The 15,609-nt window shown below is 58.7% G+C and overlaps 3 protein-coding genes across 5 annotated transcripts; all 3 read left to right on the forward strand.

The window, feature by feature from the left end:
- Positions 1-170: 170 nt before the first annotated feature.
- PLPP6 (phospholipid phosphatase 6) lies at positions 171-4,027 on the forward strand. 2 transcript variants are annotated; one of them, XM_082053668.1, is made up of 3 exons: positions 171-199; positions 432-850; positions 2,420-4,027. In XM_082053668.1, exons 2-3 carry the CDS (start codon positions 448-450, stop codon positions 2,788-2,790), a joined length of 774 nt encoding a protein of 257 aa, XP_081909794.1. In that variant the 5' UTR covers positions 171-199; positions 432-447; the 3' UTR covers positions 2,791-4,027. The 2 variants fall into 2 exon arrangements, with proteins under 2 accessions (XP_081909794.1, XP_081909795.1); XM_082053669.1 differs by having other exon boundaries at positions 178-302.
- A 1,088-nt stretch (positions 4,028-5,115) lies between these two features.
- On the forward strand, positions 5,116-10,240 carry LOC309440232 (flavin-containing monooxygenase 5-like). 2 transcript variants are annotated; one of them, XM_082053663.1, is made up of 9 exons: positions 5,116-5,179; positions 6,374-6,531; positions 6,864-7,052; positions 7,129-7,291; positions 7,534-7,676; positions 7,886-8,085; positions 8,459-8,808; positions 9,169-9,241; positions 9,486-10,240. In XM_082053663.1, exons 2-9 carry the CDS (start codon positions 6,400-6,402, stop codon positions 9,829-9,831), a joined length of 1,596 nt encoding a protein of 531 aa, XP_081909789.1. In that variant the 5' UTR covers positions 5,116-5,179; positions 6,374-6,399; the 3' UTR covers positions 9,832-10,240. The 2 variants fall into 2 exon arrangements, with proteins under 2 accessions (XP_081909789.1, XP_081909788.1); XM_082053662.1 differs by lacking the exon at positions 5,116-5,179 and adding an exon at positions 5,836-5,974.
- A 1,789-nt stretch (positions 10,241-12,029) lies between these two features.
- On the forward strand, positions 12,030-14,866 carry LOC309440234 (flavin-containing monooxygenase 5-like; the record flags this gene model as incomplete). The annotated part of the gene is made up of 7 exons (XM_082053665.1): positions 12,030-12,218; positions 12,295-12,457; positions 12,921-13,063; positions 13,320-13,519; positions 13,595-13,944; positions 14,354-14,426; positions 14,509-14,866. Exons 1-7 carry the CDS (start codon positions 12,093-12,095, stop codon positions 14,864-14,866), a joined length of 1,413 nt encoding a protein of 470 aa, XP_081909791.1. The 5' UTR covers positions 12,030-12,092.
- Positions 14,867-15,609: the final 743 nt, after the last annotated feature.

Consider the following 15,609-nt stretch of genomic DNA (forward strand, 5'->3'; position numbering starts at 1 on the left):
GGGCGGGCAAGTGCGCGGGGGAAGGCGGGGTTCGCCCGCAGGTCCCCGCCCCTGGGCCAGGCGTGGAGGAAGGGTGGGGGGAACCTCCCTTCCGCCAGGGGGCGCCGCAGCCCCGCCCCGGGGCGTCCCGGCTCCATGGCAACCGGGCGCGTCACGGCGGGTGGCGGAAGAGGAAGCGGGGCCGCACCGGGGCCGCTTGGTACTGGGGGAGCGAGGGTGCCGAACACCCAGGGGTGCCCTTGGGGGTGTCCCGGGAGCACAGCAGGAGGGGGAAGTGGGCTCCGGCGGTGCGGTAGCGCCAGGTAGGGTGCGGGGCGGCGGGGGGAGAAGCAAGCCCGGGCCGGGGGGACATGCATGCTCCGGGGCGGCTCGCCCGGGTCCCGGTGCCAGAGCAGGGCTGGCAGCCGGTGACCGGCCCTCACCTCTCCCAGGCCACCCCCTCCCGCCATGCCGAGCCCCCGAAGCAGCCGCGAGCGACGCGCCGGCAGCAGCGGCCGCCTGGAGTTCCTGTCCCTGGTGAGCCAGCGCGGCCCCGGCGCCCCGGACAGCCCGGCCCGCCGCAAGGAGTCCGGTAGCTCGGCAACAGCCCCGCTGCCCGAGGAGGACTGCATGAAGCTGAACCCCTCTTTCCTGGGCATCGCCCTCAGCTCCCTGCTCGCCATCGACCTCTGGGCCTCCAAGCGCCTGGGCGTCTGCGCCGGAGAGGGCTCGGCCTGGGGCAGCGCACGGCCCCTCATGAAGGTCATCGAGGTTTCAGGGCACGGCATCCCCTGGCTGCTCGGCACCTTCTACGGGCTCTGCCAGAGCGACAGCTCGGCAACCAGGGAGGTGCTGCTCAACTTGCTCTTCGGTGAGGCTGGGGGCTCAGCAAAGGGCTTTGCAGACAGAGCCAAGGGGGGAGGATGGGACCTGAAGGTTGGGGCAGGGCTGAGTAAACCTCCTACAGCCCCGAGGGAGCCGGCTGATTTTGAGTAACTGGTACAGGTCGTTCTGGTGTGTACAGAGTGAGTAACCCTGCAGCTGGAGGGCCTGGCGGTGTGGGCATGGCTCATCTGTCACAGCTCCCACCACACGCGGTGAAACTACTGACAGCCTAGTTCTTACTCCTTTATTAAGTTGCACATAATTGGTATCTCGCCCTTATTTGAACTGAAATTTGTCTGGTGGGAAACCTGTGGTTTTGTGCATCTTTTTTTATCTAACAGCACATGGTTAAATTACAACCTCACAGCAGATCTGTGGGAAGGGACCTGGAGGCCTCCAATATAACCTCTGATCTGAGGAGGTCTGTCCCAGCACCACGGTCTTGTGCAACCCTCAACACTCTGAGTCAGAACCACCCCACTCTCTGGGCCTCTGTCCCAGGGTTGCAGCACCCATGTGGGGAAGGAGTGTTCCCTGACATCCAGGGTGAATCTCCCAACCACATGTAAAAAGAGAAAAAGCAATTGAACTAGGGATACATGTGGACAAAAAAAATATTTGTTCATAAATGATTAACCAAAGTGAATGAACTAAAGTGACTGAAAGATTTGGTGTCCATAAACAAGACTTAGCACATGCAGAAGTCGGTATCTCACAAGATCTCCTTGAAGAAGCAGCCCCAGCTGCAAGCACAACACTAGCCAAACTAAGGGGGATGGAGAAAGCAGCCTCTGCCCTACATGAGAAGCTGCCCTTGCCAAATACTGGCTGGACACTTCTCACAGGCACTCCTCCTCTGCCACTGCAACAGCCTTTAGCTCTCTGTCAGCAAGCCACCATTATTTAAATCATCCTTTATTCAGCCCTTGAAAAGCAAAGCATGGTTAACTTTCTGGCATTAATCCTCCCAGCAGAAGGGAGAAGCCAGAGCGCAGGAGCCTTGTCAGCACCACAAACTCAGGGTCCCTCACCCTGAGCTATGGCCGAGTGGTTGAAGTAGGTGGATCATTCACCAGGGTCAGTTTGACTCCCAGGCATGAGGGTAGGCAAAGCAACACCAAGTCAGCACAGGTTGTCAGGGGTTGTGAGCAGTATTAACCCCTCTATTAACTTCAGATTAAGGGTCAAAGTGAGCCCCAAGCCATGGTGATATCAGATTTTACACAGAAACAACCTTGGGTGTGAGCTGGGCCAAGTCCTGTTGCTGGCTGCAGCAGGCAGTGTATGTGACACTGCACGAGGGCTGCATGCAGCAGAAGTGGAGACTGAAGATGTACTTGTGCCACAGAAGGCCACACACTGGATGAATGCCATGTTCTCCCTACCCGGGCACTGTAGCCATGAGAAATCATGCCTTCTCTTAGCAGCTTTTGGTAGCCAAGTACTTTTTTCTTAGCTAATGGCTCTGCTTTGATTCTTGCCTTGTTTTCCATGGAGAAGGAAAACAAATGAAAAAAACTAACCCCCTTGTTCACTCACTGTTACTGTCTTGTAGCGCTGCTGCTGGATCTCGTGCTGGTGGCGGTGGTGAAAGGGCTTGTCAAGCGGCGGCGGCCCACCCACAACAAGATGGACATGTTTGTCACCATCTCAGTGGACAAGTACTCCTTTCCATCAGGCCACGCCACCAGAGCCGCCCTAGTCTGCCGCTTCGTTCTGCACCACCTGGTACTCGCCGTCCCGCTGCGGGTCCTCGTGGTGCTTTGGGCTCTCATCGTCGGCGTCTCAAGGGTGATGCTGGGCAGACACAACGTGACGGATGTGCTCTTTGGTTTGCTGCTGGGCTATGCACTGTACAGCGTGGTGGAATACTGCTGGCTGTCCCCGCTCAGTGCGCCTGCCCTCTTTGCACTCTGGAGCCATTGATGGCTGGGTCCTTCCCAAAGGATGGGGCATGCACCTGGTTTTCTAAGCATGCACAAGGAGGGGATACTGGGACTCAAACTTGCATCCTAGACCCGATCTATCCAGCCAAGACTTCAACACTGACGATGCTGCAGGCTCCTGGGCCCATTTAAGACATTTGGTGCTGTCTTGTCCTCCCAGCGCTTTGACTGTTGTCCCATGAAAAAACAGTCCCTGCAGAGCCCAGGGAGGGCTCAGCACATTAATCCAGCAGCTCATTGCTGATACTGTGAATTGGCACACCTTTGCATTAGCCCATGATGTATGTGGTAGCTGTGGCTTTGCAGAGATAAGTCTGTGATTGCCTGTGTGTCTGTAATGTTGTAAATACACCGATCACGTTGCTGTTGTGAGCGTGCCCCATGCAGCCTGCTCCATAATATCTGCCTGGAGGGGCCTCACTGGCATCTGTCCTCAGGTTTTTAAAGAGCTCTGTGTTCTTAAGCAATATATCTCTTCCCTATTGCCCTTGATTTAAGCACTGCGCTGAGGCCAGATGTCAAGCAACAAGGACACAAGCATCTGGCTCCTGGTGCCATGGGAAAGGATGGCGCAGTGGAGGGTTTAGACTATTCATGGCATATCCAAGAGAGCGGGTGATTGGGGAAGCAGTTCCCAGCAGAAGCCTGCTCCTGAATCCCTGGTGTAGAGACTCATAGCTCCTTATCCCCCTCCACAGGATTTTCAGTCTCCCAGGAGTACAGTGTGCTCACAGCAATTCCTGTTTGTTAGCACATCAGCAATGCTGTCGAGAGCATACTGAGGAGCAGGTTCCTTCCCTATGGCCCTGTCTGGCCATACACCCCACCCAGGAGCTGAGCCTTACCTGCACTGCCTCCAGAAAGAAGCCCTGGCTCTGCCAACCAACACCATGGCTTCCTGTGCTCTGAACAGGCTGGCTCCCCTACCGTGGCACTGTTGGTCTTGGCAGCCTGCTTATTTCCGAGAAGACTGCTTGTCCTTGGCACAGGAGAGGAATGTGATGAGCCTCTGTAATGAGATGGGGCTGAGATTGAGCCAGAAAAGGCACAGAATCCACATCAGGAGACACCACAGACAGAGAACTAGGAGCATTTTTTTAAGCTCTGGGCTGAGCTTAAAAAGTGCTCCCAGCATGTGGGTGGGGGTGATTTGGTGCAGGTGAGGCCATTAAGGTCTATTAGTGCACTCAGTGGAAAGCTCAGGTTAAATTATATTAAAATCAGGCAGTGTTTAAGTGTGCTGTTCCTCTGGGTGAGGTGTGCAGGAGCAGCCTTGAGCGCTGCTGGTGCAAGCACCTGTCTCAGTCTGTCACCCACCTTCAGTTACACAGGACCTGAAATGAAAACACTTGACATGACAAGGTTCTCCCAGAGCTGCACCCTCATCCACCGGCACAGTGAAGCTGTGGGTTTACACTCCAATGACCAAAATTAAGTCCCCTGGGTTGCACTGCATGCCTAGCAGCTGGCTGGGCCTGTCTGGCTGCCTCTGCCAGCCCCACTGCCCTGAGGCAGAGCTGAGCTCTGTGCTGTCTGTGGGATTAGGGACAGGCAGCACACTCCCCTGGGGTCAGGCTTTGGGGTGACCAGGGCTTGTTGTGCAGTGCCAAAACATCTTAGCTCTACTTTTTCCCAAACATGGGGTGCTTTTTGTCCAAACGGTTCTTACAGACATTGGGGTCTTTGTCTCCAGGCCACGGAGGAGTATGGCAGCAACTTGCTGCATTGGTGGCTTGTTCTTGCATGTGTGTGCCAAAAATTGCTCCCACTTCTCTTGCAGGACCCTCCATGAGCAAGATCTTTGGTCTCATCTTGTGCTTGTCACTTGTCACTGCTCCTTCAAGCACAGATGCCAGCCTGCTGATAGGAAGGAGGAAATGGCTGCTTTCTGCTCGCCCTGTCCTATGGCACCTCTGGCTGCTGCAAAAGCCCAGAGCAGATAGGTCTGTGCTCACTGCTCACTGTGCTGTCTGTTCTGGTTGCTCGCTGGCCTCAGAGGACTGTGGCTTTCCACAGATATTAACAAGCTGGCGTAGACCAAAATGCCATGGGTTGACCCTGACGCAATCCCCCATCCCCTGTGCCTGATGGCACAGTTTAGCAGAGCCATGAGCCCAAGCACAGTCGGGGCAAAGTCCAGGGCTGTGCAGCTTCTTGTAGCTGCCAAGGGAGAAGGGCAAATCAGAAGGCACAGAGGTTTCACAGCACAGAGGTGGGGCTGAGGGCTGGGAGAAGTCCAGTGTATCTGTCACCCTTGGACAGTCCCTGCAGAGCTTACAAAAGAGCCAGAAGCCAGCTAAGAGCAGAGCAGGGAAGGCAGTGCTCCCAGTGCTGCCTCCTTGCCATCCCTGTGCTGATCCTCCTGTCCGGTAAGAGATGCTTTTGATGCTTTTTGACAGACAGGCATGGAGTCTGGACTGGCAGCTTGGGGCTTCTGCCCTGAGCAGAGATGAGCCCTTGCCAACGGTGAGGGATAGAAAGAGCTTTATTACAATTACTGCAAACATACCATGAGTTTTAGAAGGTTAAAACCATTTTGGCTGCAAAACTTGGCCATGCCGGCAGCCAGAAGTGTGCTACCAAGCTACCCTGTCTGTGCCTCCTGCTGCCGAGGAGAGCCTTTTCCGAACCGGTCCCACAGCCCAGCACCAGCAACATACCAAGCAACGCAGTGCTCCTGGCCCTGGGGTCCCACCAGCAAGCCGTAGCTATGGGGACACTGTACTGAGATGCCCAGCCCAGGGGCACGGGGACATGGGTGAAGCCACCGGAGCAGTCGGTGCTACATGTGCCCTCAAGTATAAGCATGAACAGGGTTGGGCTGATCCTGATAATCCCAGTGATAAAAGTTCAGGGTAGTGTCTGTGTACCCAACATGCATGCCACAGAGACCGGCTGCATGTCTGCCTTTCCTGCAACCCTGTGTCCCCACACAGGGGTTCCAGCTGAGGTGCCTGGGATGGCTCCTTACGCTGGCCCAGGCTGTGGCGAGAGCCGCTGCCAGAAAAGCTGGTCAGGAGCCAGCAGTGCCGGCTTCCTTTCTCCAGCCCTGGGGGAGGAGTGACGGGGTGGGAGGCCCTGCTCACGGAAAGCCAGGCCACCATCAGAGTCACGGGTCAGGGCAACCCGGAAGAGACCCTGCCCACTGCTGGCCATGGCTGCAGGTCAGTGGGGGCTCCACACAGGCTGCCAGCATGCCGCGGGCACCGGGGCGGTACGACACACACCTCACTGGTGAAGGGAGAGGGCAAAGCGCAGGTGGAGGGGCTGTTGCCCACTCGGGAGGGAGCCATCAGTCCCCAAGGCAGGGCACAGCACCCTGGCACACCTCCATCGCTGGCACTTGGCGTGGAATGGGAGATTTCAAGGCTCCTGGCACTCAGTAGCGTTTCTCCCTGAGGCAACACTGGTGGTGCAAAACCCCAGCACAAGTCTGCTGGGGTAAGAAAACCAGTTGCTTTGCAGTCCCAAACTTTTTGGGGGCTGTCTCTCAGCTTTGGGACCTCTTTGGTGCACAGGGCCAAAATTTTGCTCACAGTCCCACTCTCTGACACTGTCTCCAGGCAGAGACAAAGTGGTGGAGGGCACCATGGCGAAGAGGGTGGCCATCATCGGAGCAGGCAGCAGCGGGCTGTGCGCCATCAAAGCCTGCCTGCAAGAGGGGCTGGAGCCCATCTGCTTTGAGAGGACCGGGGACATCGGAGGGCTCTGGAGGTTTGAGGTAATCCCTGGAAGCCACACATCCTGCCAGGGGTCAGCACCATGGCAGCCGGGAATCAGTGTGGGTGGCCAGCAGGGTGGCACACAGCTGGTTATGGCAGGGTCCTGGGCGGGGGGGCTGAGGACAGGGGCTCCACACAAAGAGCTGCCACAGCAGCATCAGCCATCCCTCCACATGGCTGCCCCTGTGCCAGTGCTGAGCTGTGCTCCGCAGGGAGCAGGAAAACTGAGGCACAAGACCCCCGCTGTCACCACAGGCAGGGCAAGGCACCAGACAAGGCAGGCAGCCCTGGGGTCCCTGTGCCAGCGCTGAGCCGTGCCCGGCTCCCGCAGGAGCACCCCGAGGAGGGCCGTGCCAGCATCTACCGCTCCGTCATCATCAACACCTCCAAGGAGATGATGTGCTTCAGCGACTTCCCCATCCCCGAGGACTTCCCCAACTACATGCACAACTCCAAGATCATGGAGTATTTCCGCATGTACGCCCAGCACTTCCGCCTGCTCCGCCATATCCGCTTCAGGGTGAGTGATGGGGGGACTGGGGAGCAGTGGGGCTGGGGGCCACAGGGTACCTGACGCCCGCTGTCCCTGTGCCCAGACCAGCGTGTGCCGCGTTTCCAAGCGCCCCGACTTTGCCACCACGGGCCAGTGGGAGGTGGTGACAGAGAGCGAGGGGAAGCAGGAGGCGGCCGTCTTCGATGCCGTGCTGGTGTGCACCGGGCACCACTGTGAGGCACATCTCCCGCTGAGCTCCTTCCCAGGTACAGCCCCACACCCCTGTGCAAGGAGAGACCCCAGAAAGCTCAGCCATGGGAACCCTGTTCTCCCTAATTCTCTTTCTCCTGGCCTCAGTGTTTCCCTGCTTTGCTTTGACTTTGTGAGCACTTCCAAGCTCCCCAGGAGGGGTCTGGCAGTGTCAAAGAGGGTCCCCACTTCAATTTTTGTGGCAGTGACCCTCCAGCCTGGCACCAGGAAGCCAAGCATCCCTCCTCCCCACCCACAGGCATCAAGACGTTCAAGGGCCGTTACCTCCACAGCCGAGACTACAAAGATGCCCAAGATTTTACAGACAAGAGGGTCGTTGTGATTGGGATTGGGAATTCAGGCTCAGACCTGGCTGTGGAGATCAGTCAAACAGCCAAGCAGGTGAGCAGCAGGAGCGGAGTGCCAGTGGGAAAGTCAGCCCGCCGTGCACACTACCAGCTCCACCAGGACCAAGACCATGGCATGGCCACCACTCTGTCCTGGCACTTGCTGCATTTGGCAGTGCCTGCACCCGTGAAGAGGAGCGATCCCAGGGCAGCCCCCCAGGACCATCACCACCTTCAGGAGGTGACGCTTCCTTCCTTGCCCAGGTCTTCCTTAGCACCCGCCGGGGTGCATGGATCTTCAACCGTGTTGGAGGTCGGGGCTACCCCATGGACATCATCTTCCTCACCCGACTCAATATGGTTCTGAGGCAGCTGCTGGGCCTGTCCGTGGCAAGCAAGTTCGCAGAGAATCAGCTGAACGCAAGATTCGACCACTCACACTATGGTGTGAAGCCAAAACACAGGTGCCAGCAAAAGCTCCCCCTGTTCAGGAGGGACCCCCTTGTTCCCCCCGTGTCCAGCCCTGCTCAACCACTTCCACGCTCCCTGTGCCCAGGATGGGGCTGAGGCACCAGCCCTGGAAACCCAGTGAATAGCTGTGGTGTGCCAAGGCAATGCTTGAGGGAGCACCACTGCCCCTTCTAGGGACTCTTGGTGGTGCCAGCACAGTAGCAGCTGCTGAGCATCCCTGGGGAATCAGCCGCATTGGTGATGAGCATCCTTGGGGCTGAGCATCCCTGGAGATGAGCATCCTTGGAACAGGGAGCAGTGGCCAGAGCAGGATGTATAGCAGAGACACCCCAACCCGGCACCCTGATGGCTCATTCTGCCTTCCAGGATCTTTGAGCAGCACCCAACCATCAACGATGACCTGCCAAACCGCATCATTTCGGGCAGGGTGCTGGTGAAGCCAAACATCCAGGAATTCACAGAGACGTCTGCCATCTTTGAGGATGGCACCAAGGAAGACATCGACACTGTGGTCTTTGCCACGGGATACAGCTTCTCCTTCCCCTTCCTGGAGGGCTGTGTGAAGGTGGTGGAGAACCAGATCCCCCTCTACAAATTCATGTTCCCTCCTGATTTGGAGAAGCCAACATTGGCTTTCATCGGCTTCATCCAGCCCCTGGGTGCCATCATGCCCATCTCCGAGCTCCAGTGTCGCTGGGCCACCCGTGTCTTCAAGGGTAAGCAAGGCAAACCTCCCCCTGTGGCTGCAGCATGAGCCTGCACCCCTGGAGCCAGGGCAGATGCTGCCCAGGTGTGTTTGGGAGGGAGCAGCCAGCTGTGCCATCCTGGTTGCAGGCAATGGCGTGACCAGTTTGCAGCCATTGTGGTGAGCCGGGCTTTTGCCTGAGCAGCACAGGGACACTTATACCCTGAGCCTCATGGGCTGTTCTCTCCCATCTTGAGGAGCCTGGACATGCCTCCGGTGCCCCATCACCCATCATAGCAGTGACAGCAGGGGCACAGCACCCAGGCAACGGTAGCACCGTAACGTTGCCAGCGGGGTGCAGCACCCCCACACTGTGCCTCATCCTTCCTAGGGCTGAACACGCTGCCCCCACAGCAGGACATGGAGGATGACATCAGACAGAAGAGGGACGCAATGGCAAAGCAGTAAGACCCGCCTCGGGAACAGGGAAGGGGCTAGTTTGGACATAGCTGTTTGTGGGCACCTGTCCTGCCCTGTGGCTGTGTCCTGGCACATTTGGTCATGCCCACAGACAGCAGGGATGTGCCTGACTGCACCACTCCCACCCCACTGTTGTTCCCCATGGCGGTCCATCCTGTACCGCCTTGCTGGTGCATGGGGCATCTGCTGGTTCTGCTGCCAGCACTGACCTGCCCTCCCTGCCCACAGGTACGTGAGGAGCCAGCGGCACACCATCCAGGTGGATTACATCCCCTACATGGACGAGCTCGCCTGTCAGGTGGGCGTCAAGCCCAACCTGCTCGCCCTCTTCCTCACCGACCCCAAGCTGGCGCTGGAGGTGGCCTTCGGGCCCTGCACACCGTACCAGTACCGCCTGCGGGGCCCGGGCCAGTGGGCTGGTGCCAGGGAGGCCATCCTCACCCAGCACCAGCGTATCATCAAACCCCTGCAGACACGGCACGTGGAGGAGCAAGCATCATCCCCAGCTGTGCCCATCATCTTCAAGCTGGTTGGGGCCGTGGCCATCCTTGCCATCATTTTTGCTTACTTGTAGGAAGGGAGGCTTTATGATGTGCTGGGGGAGCTGACTGGCCACCTATAGCCCTGCGACAGCCTGTGCACCCCAGCACTGGCAGGAACCCTCCTCCTGCCTGGCACAGCCCTGCCACAGCCACACCACAAGCTCAGGGTGTGCAGAGCCTCCTCAGCTGCCAAAATAATGCCCCAGAACCCACTCTGCACCTCCTGCACAGGGAGCTGCCACCAGGGATGAACAAGAAAACCTGCTATTGCACAGGGTAAAACCCAGTCCCTTTCAACCCAGCGGGGACGCACCGGCTTTCCTGTCACCTGTAACCCAGCTGAGCCACCGCTGGCTACACCCACACCAGAGCTAAGTAGCAGAGGCACAGCAGACATGCTAACTGGATAAAAGTGTGTTAAACGGAGCCAGGTGTGTGTCCGGTTACTGAACCAACCCCGTCCCACTGTGTGCTGGGGGAATGCGCATGGGTTTGAGGTCGGGCTCGTGCCGGCGGCACAGCTCCAGCTCCGCAGCAGCGTGGGCTGCATGCAGACCTGCATGCACAGACATGCACACACATACAGGTAGCCACAGCAAAACAGCCTTGCCCAGGTGCTCACAGGAGCACAGCCCAGTGCCACCCTATGTAGCCCCTCCAGAGGATGGCTGATGGGGACTGAGGACCCAGAGTGGTGACAAGGGGTCTTGGCCACCACACGCTGGTGCTGGCACAGCTGCTGGCCACCAATGCCTCAAGCGTCCCCACAGTTTTGTTTACCATGCCACAACCTCCCAAAATCGGGAGTGTGGCCACATCTCAGCCCCCGTGCCCAGGAACCTAAAGAGCCCCTTGGGGAGGGCAGGCGCAGGCAGGAGGTGTGGCACAGAAGCAAGGGGAACCTGTATATCATGTCCGGAAGAAACAATCTTGGGACAGCCCAGCTGACGTCAGTTGCCCACAAGAAGCACAAGGACAGCCATCCCTGACCGAGCAGCACCACACGTCCCCTGGGTGTGACCCACCAGGCTCTGCAACCCCCCGAGCGTGTATTACCCCTGGCAAAGGCTTCCCCGGCAACCCTGCCACCACCCCTCCACGGGACATGGCTGCCCAGAGAGTAGCTGTCATTGGGGCTGGTGCCTCTGGCCTCTGTGCCCTGAAATGTTGCCTGGATGAGGGGCTGGTACCCACCTGCTTCGAGAGGAGCGGTGACATCGGGGGGCTCTGGCGCTTCGAGGTAAGACCCGTGCTGTGCCAGCCTGCCGCACGTCAGCAGCATGGACGGGACTGGGATGGGTCGTTGGCAGCTAACGAAGCACCGCTCCCTTGTTTTGCATGCATGTGCAGGTAGGTTTCCAAGGAAAACCAGAGGAAAGAAAAACAGCTGCAGCAGCTGGAGGTCTCTATGGTTCCAGGTGGTGTGCTGGCCACATAGGACCCATCTCCTTCCCACCAGCAGCAGGAAGGACCCTCTCCAAGGACTTGTGCCCCCAGCTCAGCCTGCCCCTTCCCATCCTTCATCCATCCCTTCCCTGCTGCTTTGCTCCTGGTCCCCTCTAGCCCTTTCCTACCCATCCCGGTCCTGTCTGACCCTGATGGCTGTCCTGGTCCCCATCCTGACCAGCCCTTCCCTGGATGTCATGGTTGCTCCTCTCTCTGCTTCTGTGCTGCTTGCCCACACAGAGGCACCCAGCGCTGCCTTGGCTTTCCCTGCCTCGGGGCAAGTCCTGGAGTTTGTTTCTGCCCCCACCTAATGAAGCTGCTGACTTTTCCTCCCGGGGACCCACTGACAAGAAGACAAGCATTCCCACCATGCCCTGATACACAGGTGGGAGAGCCCAGGGGGACACACAATGCACCTTGCCAGCGTGAGTTTTGGGGTGGCTCAGTTACGGTTCACTGGTTCTGTCCATGTGGGTCAGAATTGGGGTTGGTGGAGCAGAACCAAGGCAGCAGCGCCTGGCTGCCACAGCAGAGACCCGGTGAGCAGGAGCGGTCACTCAGCTAGAAGTGCCTGAGCTGGTTCAGCAGCCAGCGAGACCTGACAAGGCAACCAGGGAAATGGCATCACAGACAGCTTTGGGAATGCACTGCCTCAGCAGGGCCAGGGAGCAGGGAAACTGAGGCACAAGACCCCTGCTGTCACCACAGGCAGGGCAAGGCGCCAGACAGGGCAGGCAGCCCTGGGGTCCCTGTGCCAGCGCTGAGCCGTGCCCGGCTCCCGCAGGAGCACCCCGAGGAGGGCCGCGCCAGCATCTACCGCTCCGTCATCATCAACACCTCCAAGGAGATGATGTGCTTCAGCGACTTCCCCATCCCCGAGGACTTCCCCAACTACATGCACAACTCCAAGATCATGGAGTATTTCCGCATGTACGCCCAGCACTTCCGCCTGCTCCGCCATATCCGCTTCAGGGTGAGTGATGGGGGGATTGGGGAGCAGTGGGGCTGGGGGCCACAGGGTACCTGACGCCCGCTGTCCCTGTGCCCAGACCAGCGTGTGCCGCGTTTCCAAGCGCCCCGACTTTGCCACCACGGGCCAGTGGGAGGTGGTGACAGAGAGCGAGGGGAAGCAGGAGGCGGCCGTCTTCAATGCCGTGCTGGTGTGCACCGGGCACCACTGCGAGGCACATCTCCCGCTGAGCTCCTTCCCAGGTACAGCCCCAGAGGCCACTCACCTGCTGCCTTGCTCCTTTGGGATCACCCTCCTCCCCACCTTAGCCCCCACCCACTCTGGCTACTGCCAAAAATTCCTCCACAGGTTAATGCACCAGGTGGGACTGCATGTGCATGCTGCTATCCCACCCATCTTGGTGGTCTGTCCATGGTGGCTTTTGCCCTGCTGTCAGTTCTTGACCAAAGTGCCCTGCTGGCAGGTGCCAGCACTGTCAGCTCACCTCTCCCTCCAAACACATGTCAGCAGGATGCTCAGGGCCACACTGAGCATCTCCCAGGCTGGAGATTCCACCACATATGCATGCATCATCCCAGGGCTGCATCGCTCCCGCTGGTCACATTGTTCCAAGCCTGTTCCCAAAACACACAACTGGTCAAAACAGGGGGACAGTCATCCCCTGTCCCACAACCCTGCCCAGTATGGCTTCCCTCTCTCTTCCAGGGCTGGAAAAGTTTGAGGGCTGGTACCTGCACAGCCGAGACTACAAGGGCCCACAGTCCTTTTCGGGGAAGCGGGTGGTTGTTGTCGGCGCTGGGAATTCAGGCGTTGACATCGCAGTGGAGCTGAGCCACACAGCAGAGCAGGTGCACTGGGAGAGCCCCTGCGGCTCGGAGGATTATTATTCAGACCCCGGAGGGCACCAAGCAACTCCCTGCCATCCCATGGGCTACCTTCCCCCCAGCAGCACCCAGCGCCAAGCACCCCATCCCCTCTCAATGGGGTGCTTGTTGCAGCCCCAGCAGCCATGCCAGCATCCCCGTCCACGGAGCACGGCAGGGGCCCAGCCTGGTCCAAAGGATGCTGCTACCACACCACCACCTCCCGTCTCCTTCCTCCCAGGTCTTCCTCAGCACCAAGCGCGGGACCTGGGTGCTGCACCGGCTGGCAGATGGCGGGTACCCCTTTGACTTCTCTTACATCAGGCGCTCCATACAACTCCTCCGCAACCTGGTGCCACACGACGTCAGCAACTTTTTCCTGGAGAGGAAGCTCAACGCCCGCTTCGACCATGCACTCTATGGCCTCCAGCCCCGGCACCGGTGAGTGCCCCAGCAGCACTCCGGGAACCTGCCCCAGTGCCTGGGCCCCACACAACATCTGTCTGTGCCTTCCAGAATCTTTGAGCAGCATCTGACCATCAACGATGACCTGCCAAACCGCATCATTTCAGGCAGGGTGCTGGTGAAGCCTAACATCCAGGAGTTCACGGAGACGTCTGCCATCTTCGAGGATGGCACCAAGGAAGATATAGACGCTGTGGTCTTTGCCACGGGATACAGCTTCTCCTTCCCCTTCCTGGAGGGCTGTGTGAAGGTGGTGGAGAACCAGATCCCCCTCTACAAATTCATGTTCCCTCCTGACTTGGAGAAGTGGACACTGGCTTTCATCGGCTTCGTCCAGCCCCAGGGTGCCATCATGCCCATCTCCGAGCTCCAGTGTCGCTGGGCCACACGTGTCTTCAAAGGTAAGTGAGGCAGGGTGTGGAAATGCAGGGTGGCCAGGCTTCCTTGGCTACAGCAAGGCTGACTTGTTCAGCTGGCTGCAGCCTCTTGCACAGTGTCTCCTTCTACTTACTTTTGCTGTCCTTTTGCTTAGTCATAGGGACAAAACCCAGAGTTCCATTTTGCAATGAGCCTCATGCTTATCTGCTCTTGGGGAGGTCACTAACAGGTCCTTTTGCCTGCAACCCACCTTCTCCCTCTCCTGCCATTACTTTCTTTGCCTGTGACTTCTGCTTTGCTCTTGCTGTGATGGCACATCCGTGAAGATGCAAAGGCTTTTGTGTGCGAGCAGAAAGCAGGCTGGGCTGCAGAGCCAGCCACAGCATGGTGGGAGCACAGCCCTCCCTCCATCCACAGCCTCCTCCTCCCCAGGGCTGCAGCACCTGCCGCCACCTGCCGATATGCTGGCTGATGTCACACAAACCAAGGAGAAAATGGCCAAGCGGTAAGGACCCCATGTGGGCACCACTGCTGTCACTGTTCCCCCTGTATTCGTGTGCCAAGCCCCCTGCCCTCCCTGCCCGCAGGTACGTGAGGAGCCAGCGGCACACCATCCAGGTGGATTACATCCCCTACATGGACGAGCTCGCCTGTCAGGTGGGCGTCAAGCCCAACCTGCTCGCCCTCTTCCTCACCGACCCCAAGCTGGCGCTGGAGGTGGCCTTCGGGCCCTGCACACCGTACCAGTACCGCCTGCGGGGCCCGGGCCGGTGGGCCGGTGCCAGGGAGGCCATCCTCACCCAGCACCAGCGCATCATCAAGCCACTGCAACCCAGAGCTGGGGGCCGCCCTGCCCGCTCCGGCACCGTGCCACACATCTTCAAGGTCATCTTCAGCGTGGGTTTGATTGTGGCCACACTTGTCTATGTCTCACTCTCTCCTTAACCTAAAATGAAAGAGACAGTGGGTGCTCCTGGCAATCGTCTTCCTTTCCTTTGGGCTCGGGTGTTTCTGTCATCTCTTGCTAGGTTTGCTGCCACGTCAGGAAGCACAGAGGGAGTCGGTTTCTTGAAGACACAGCTTATCATAGAATCATAGAACGGTTTGGGTTGGAAACTCATCTAGTCCAACTCCTGCCATGAGCGGGGACATCTCCACCCAGATCAGGCTGCTCAGAGCCCCATCCAGCCTGGCCTGGGATGTCTCCACCACCAATCTGGGCAACCGGGGCCCAGGTCTCACCACCCTCAGTGCAGCAAATGCCAGCCAGCCTGGCCTGTCTCACCTTCCTGTGGTACTGGGAACACACCAGATCTTGTAGGGGGCTGCTCTGAGGACAGAGAATCCCTCCCCTTCCCTAAACCCCGGCCCAGCAACCCCACAAGCTCTACCCACGGGTTAGGCAGTGGGGAAACCGGGAAATGGCCCAGCAACCCCACAAGCTCTACCCACAGGTTAGGCAGTGGGGAAACCGGGAACTCGCCCGGCCAGGGCACTTGGGGAAGGGAACAATAAAATTTGCCCCCGCACGTGGGGACCAGGGAACCCACTGCACGGGCTGTTTTAGTTTCTGGTGTCCGTCCTGGGGCGTCTGACCTGCCAGCCACTAGCAGCACTTTAACCACTTGGCAACCCACGGCTTACCCAATGCCACCCCACAGCCATCCTGCCCAGCCCCGCAGCCACCC

This window comes from Streptopelia decaocto (genome assembly GCF_964273445.1).
Source record: "Streptopelia decaocto genome assembly, chromosome: 5".
Taxonomy (NCBI): Eukaryota; Metazoa; Chordata; class Aves; order Columbiformes; family Columbidae; genus Streptopelia; species Streptopelia decaocto.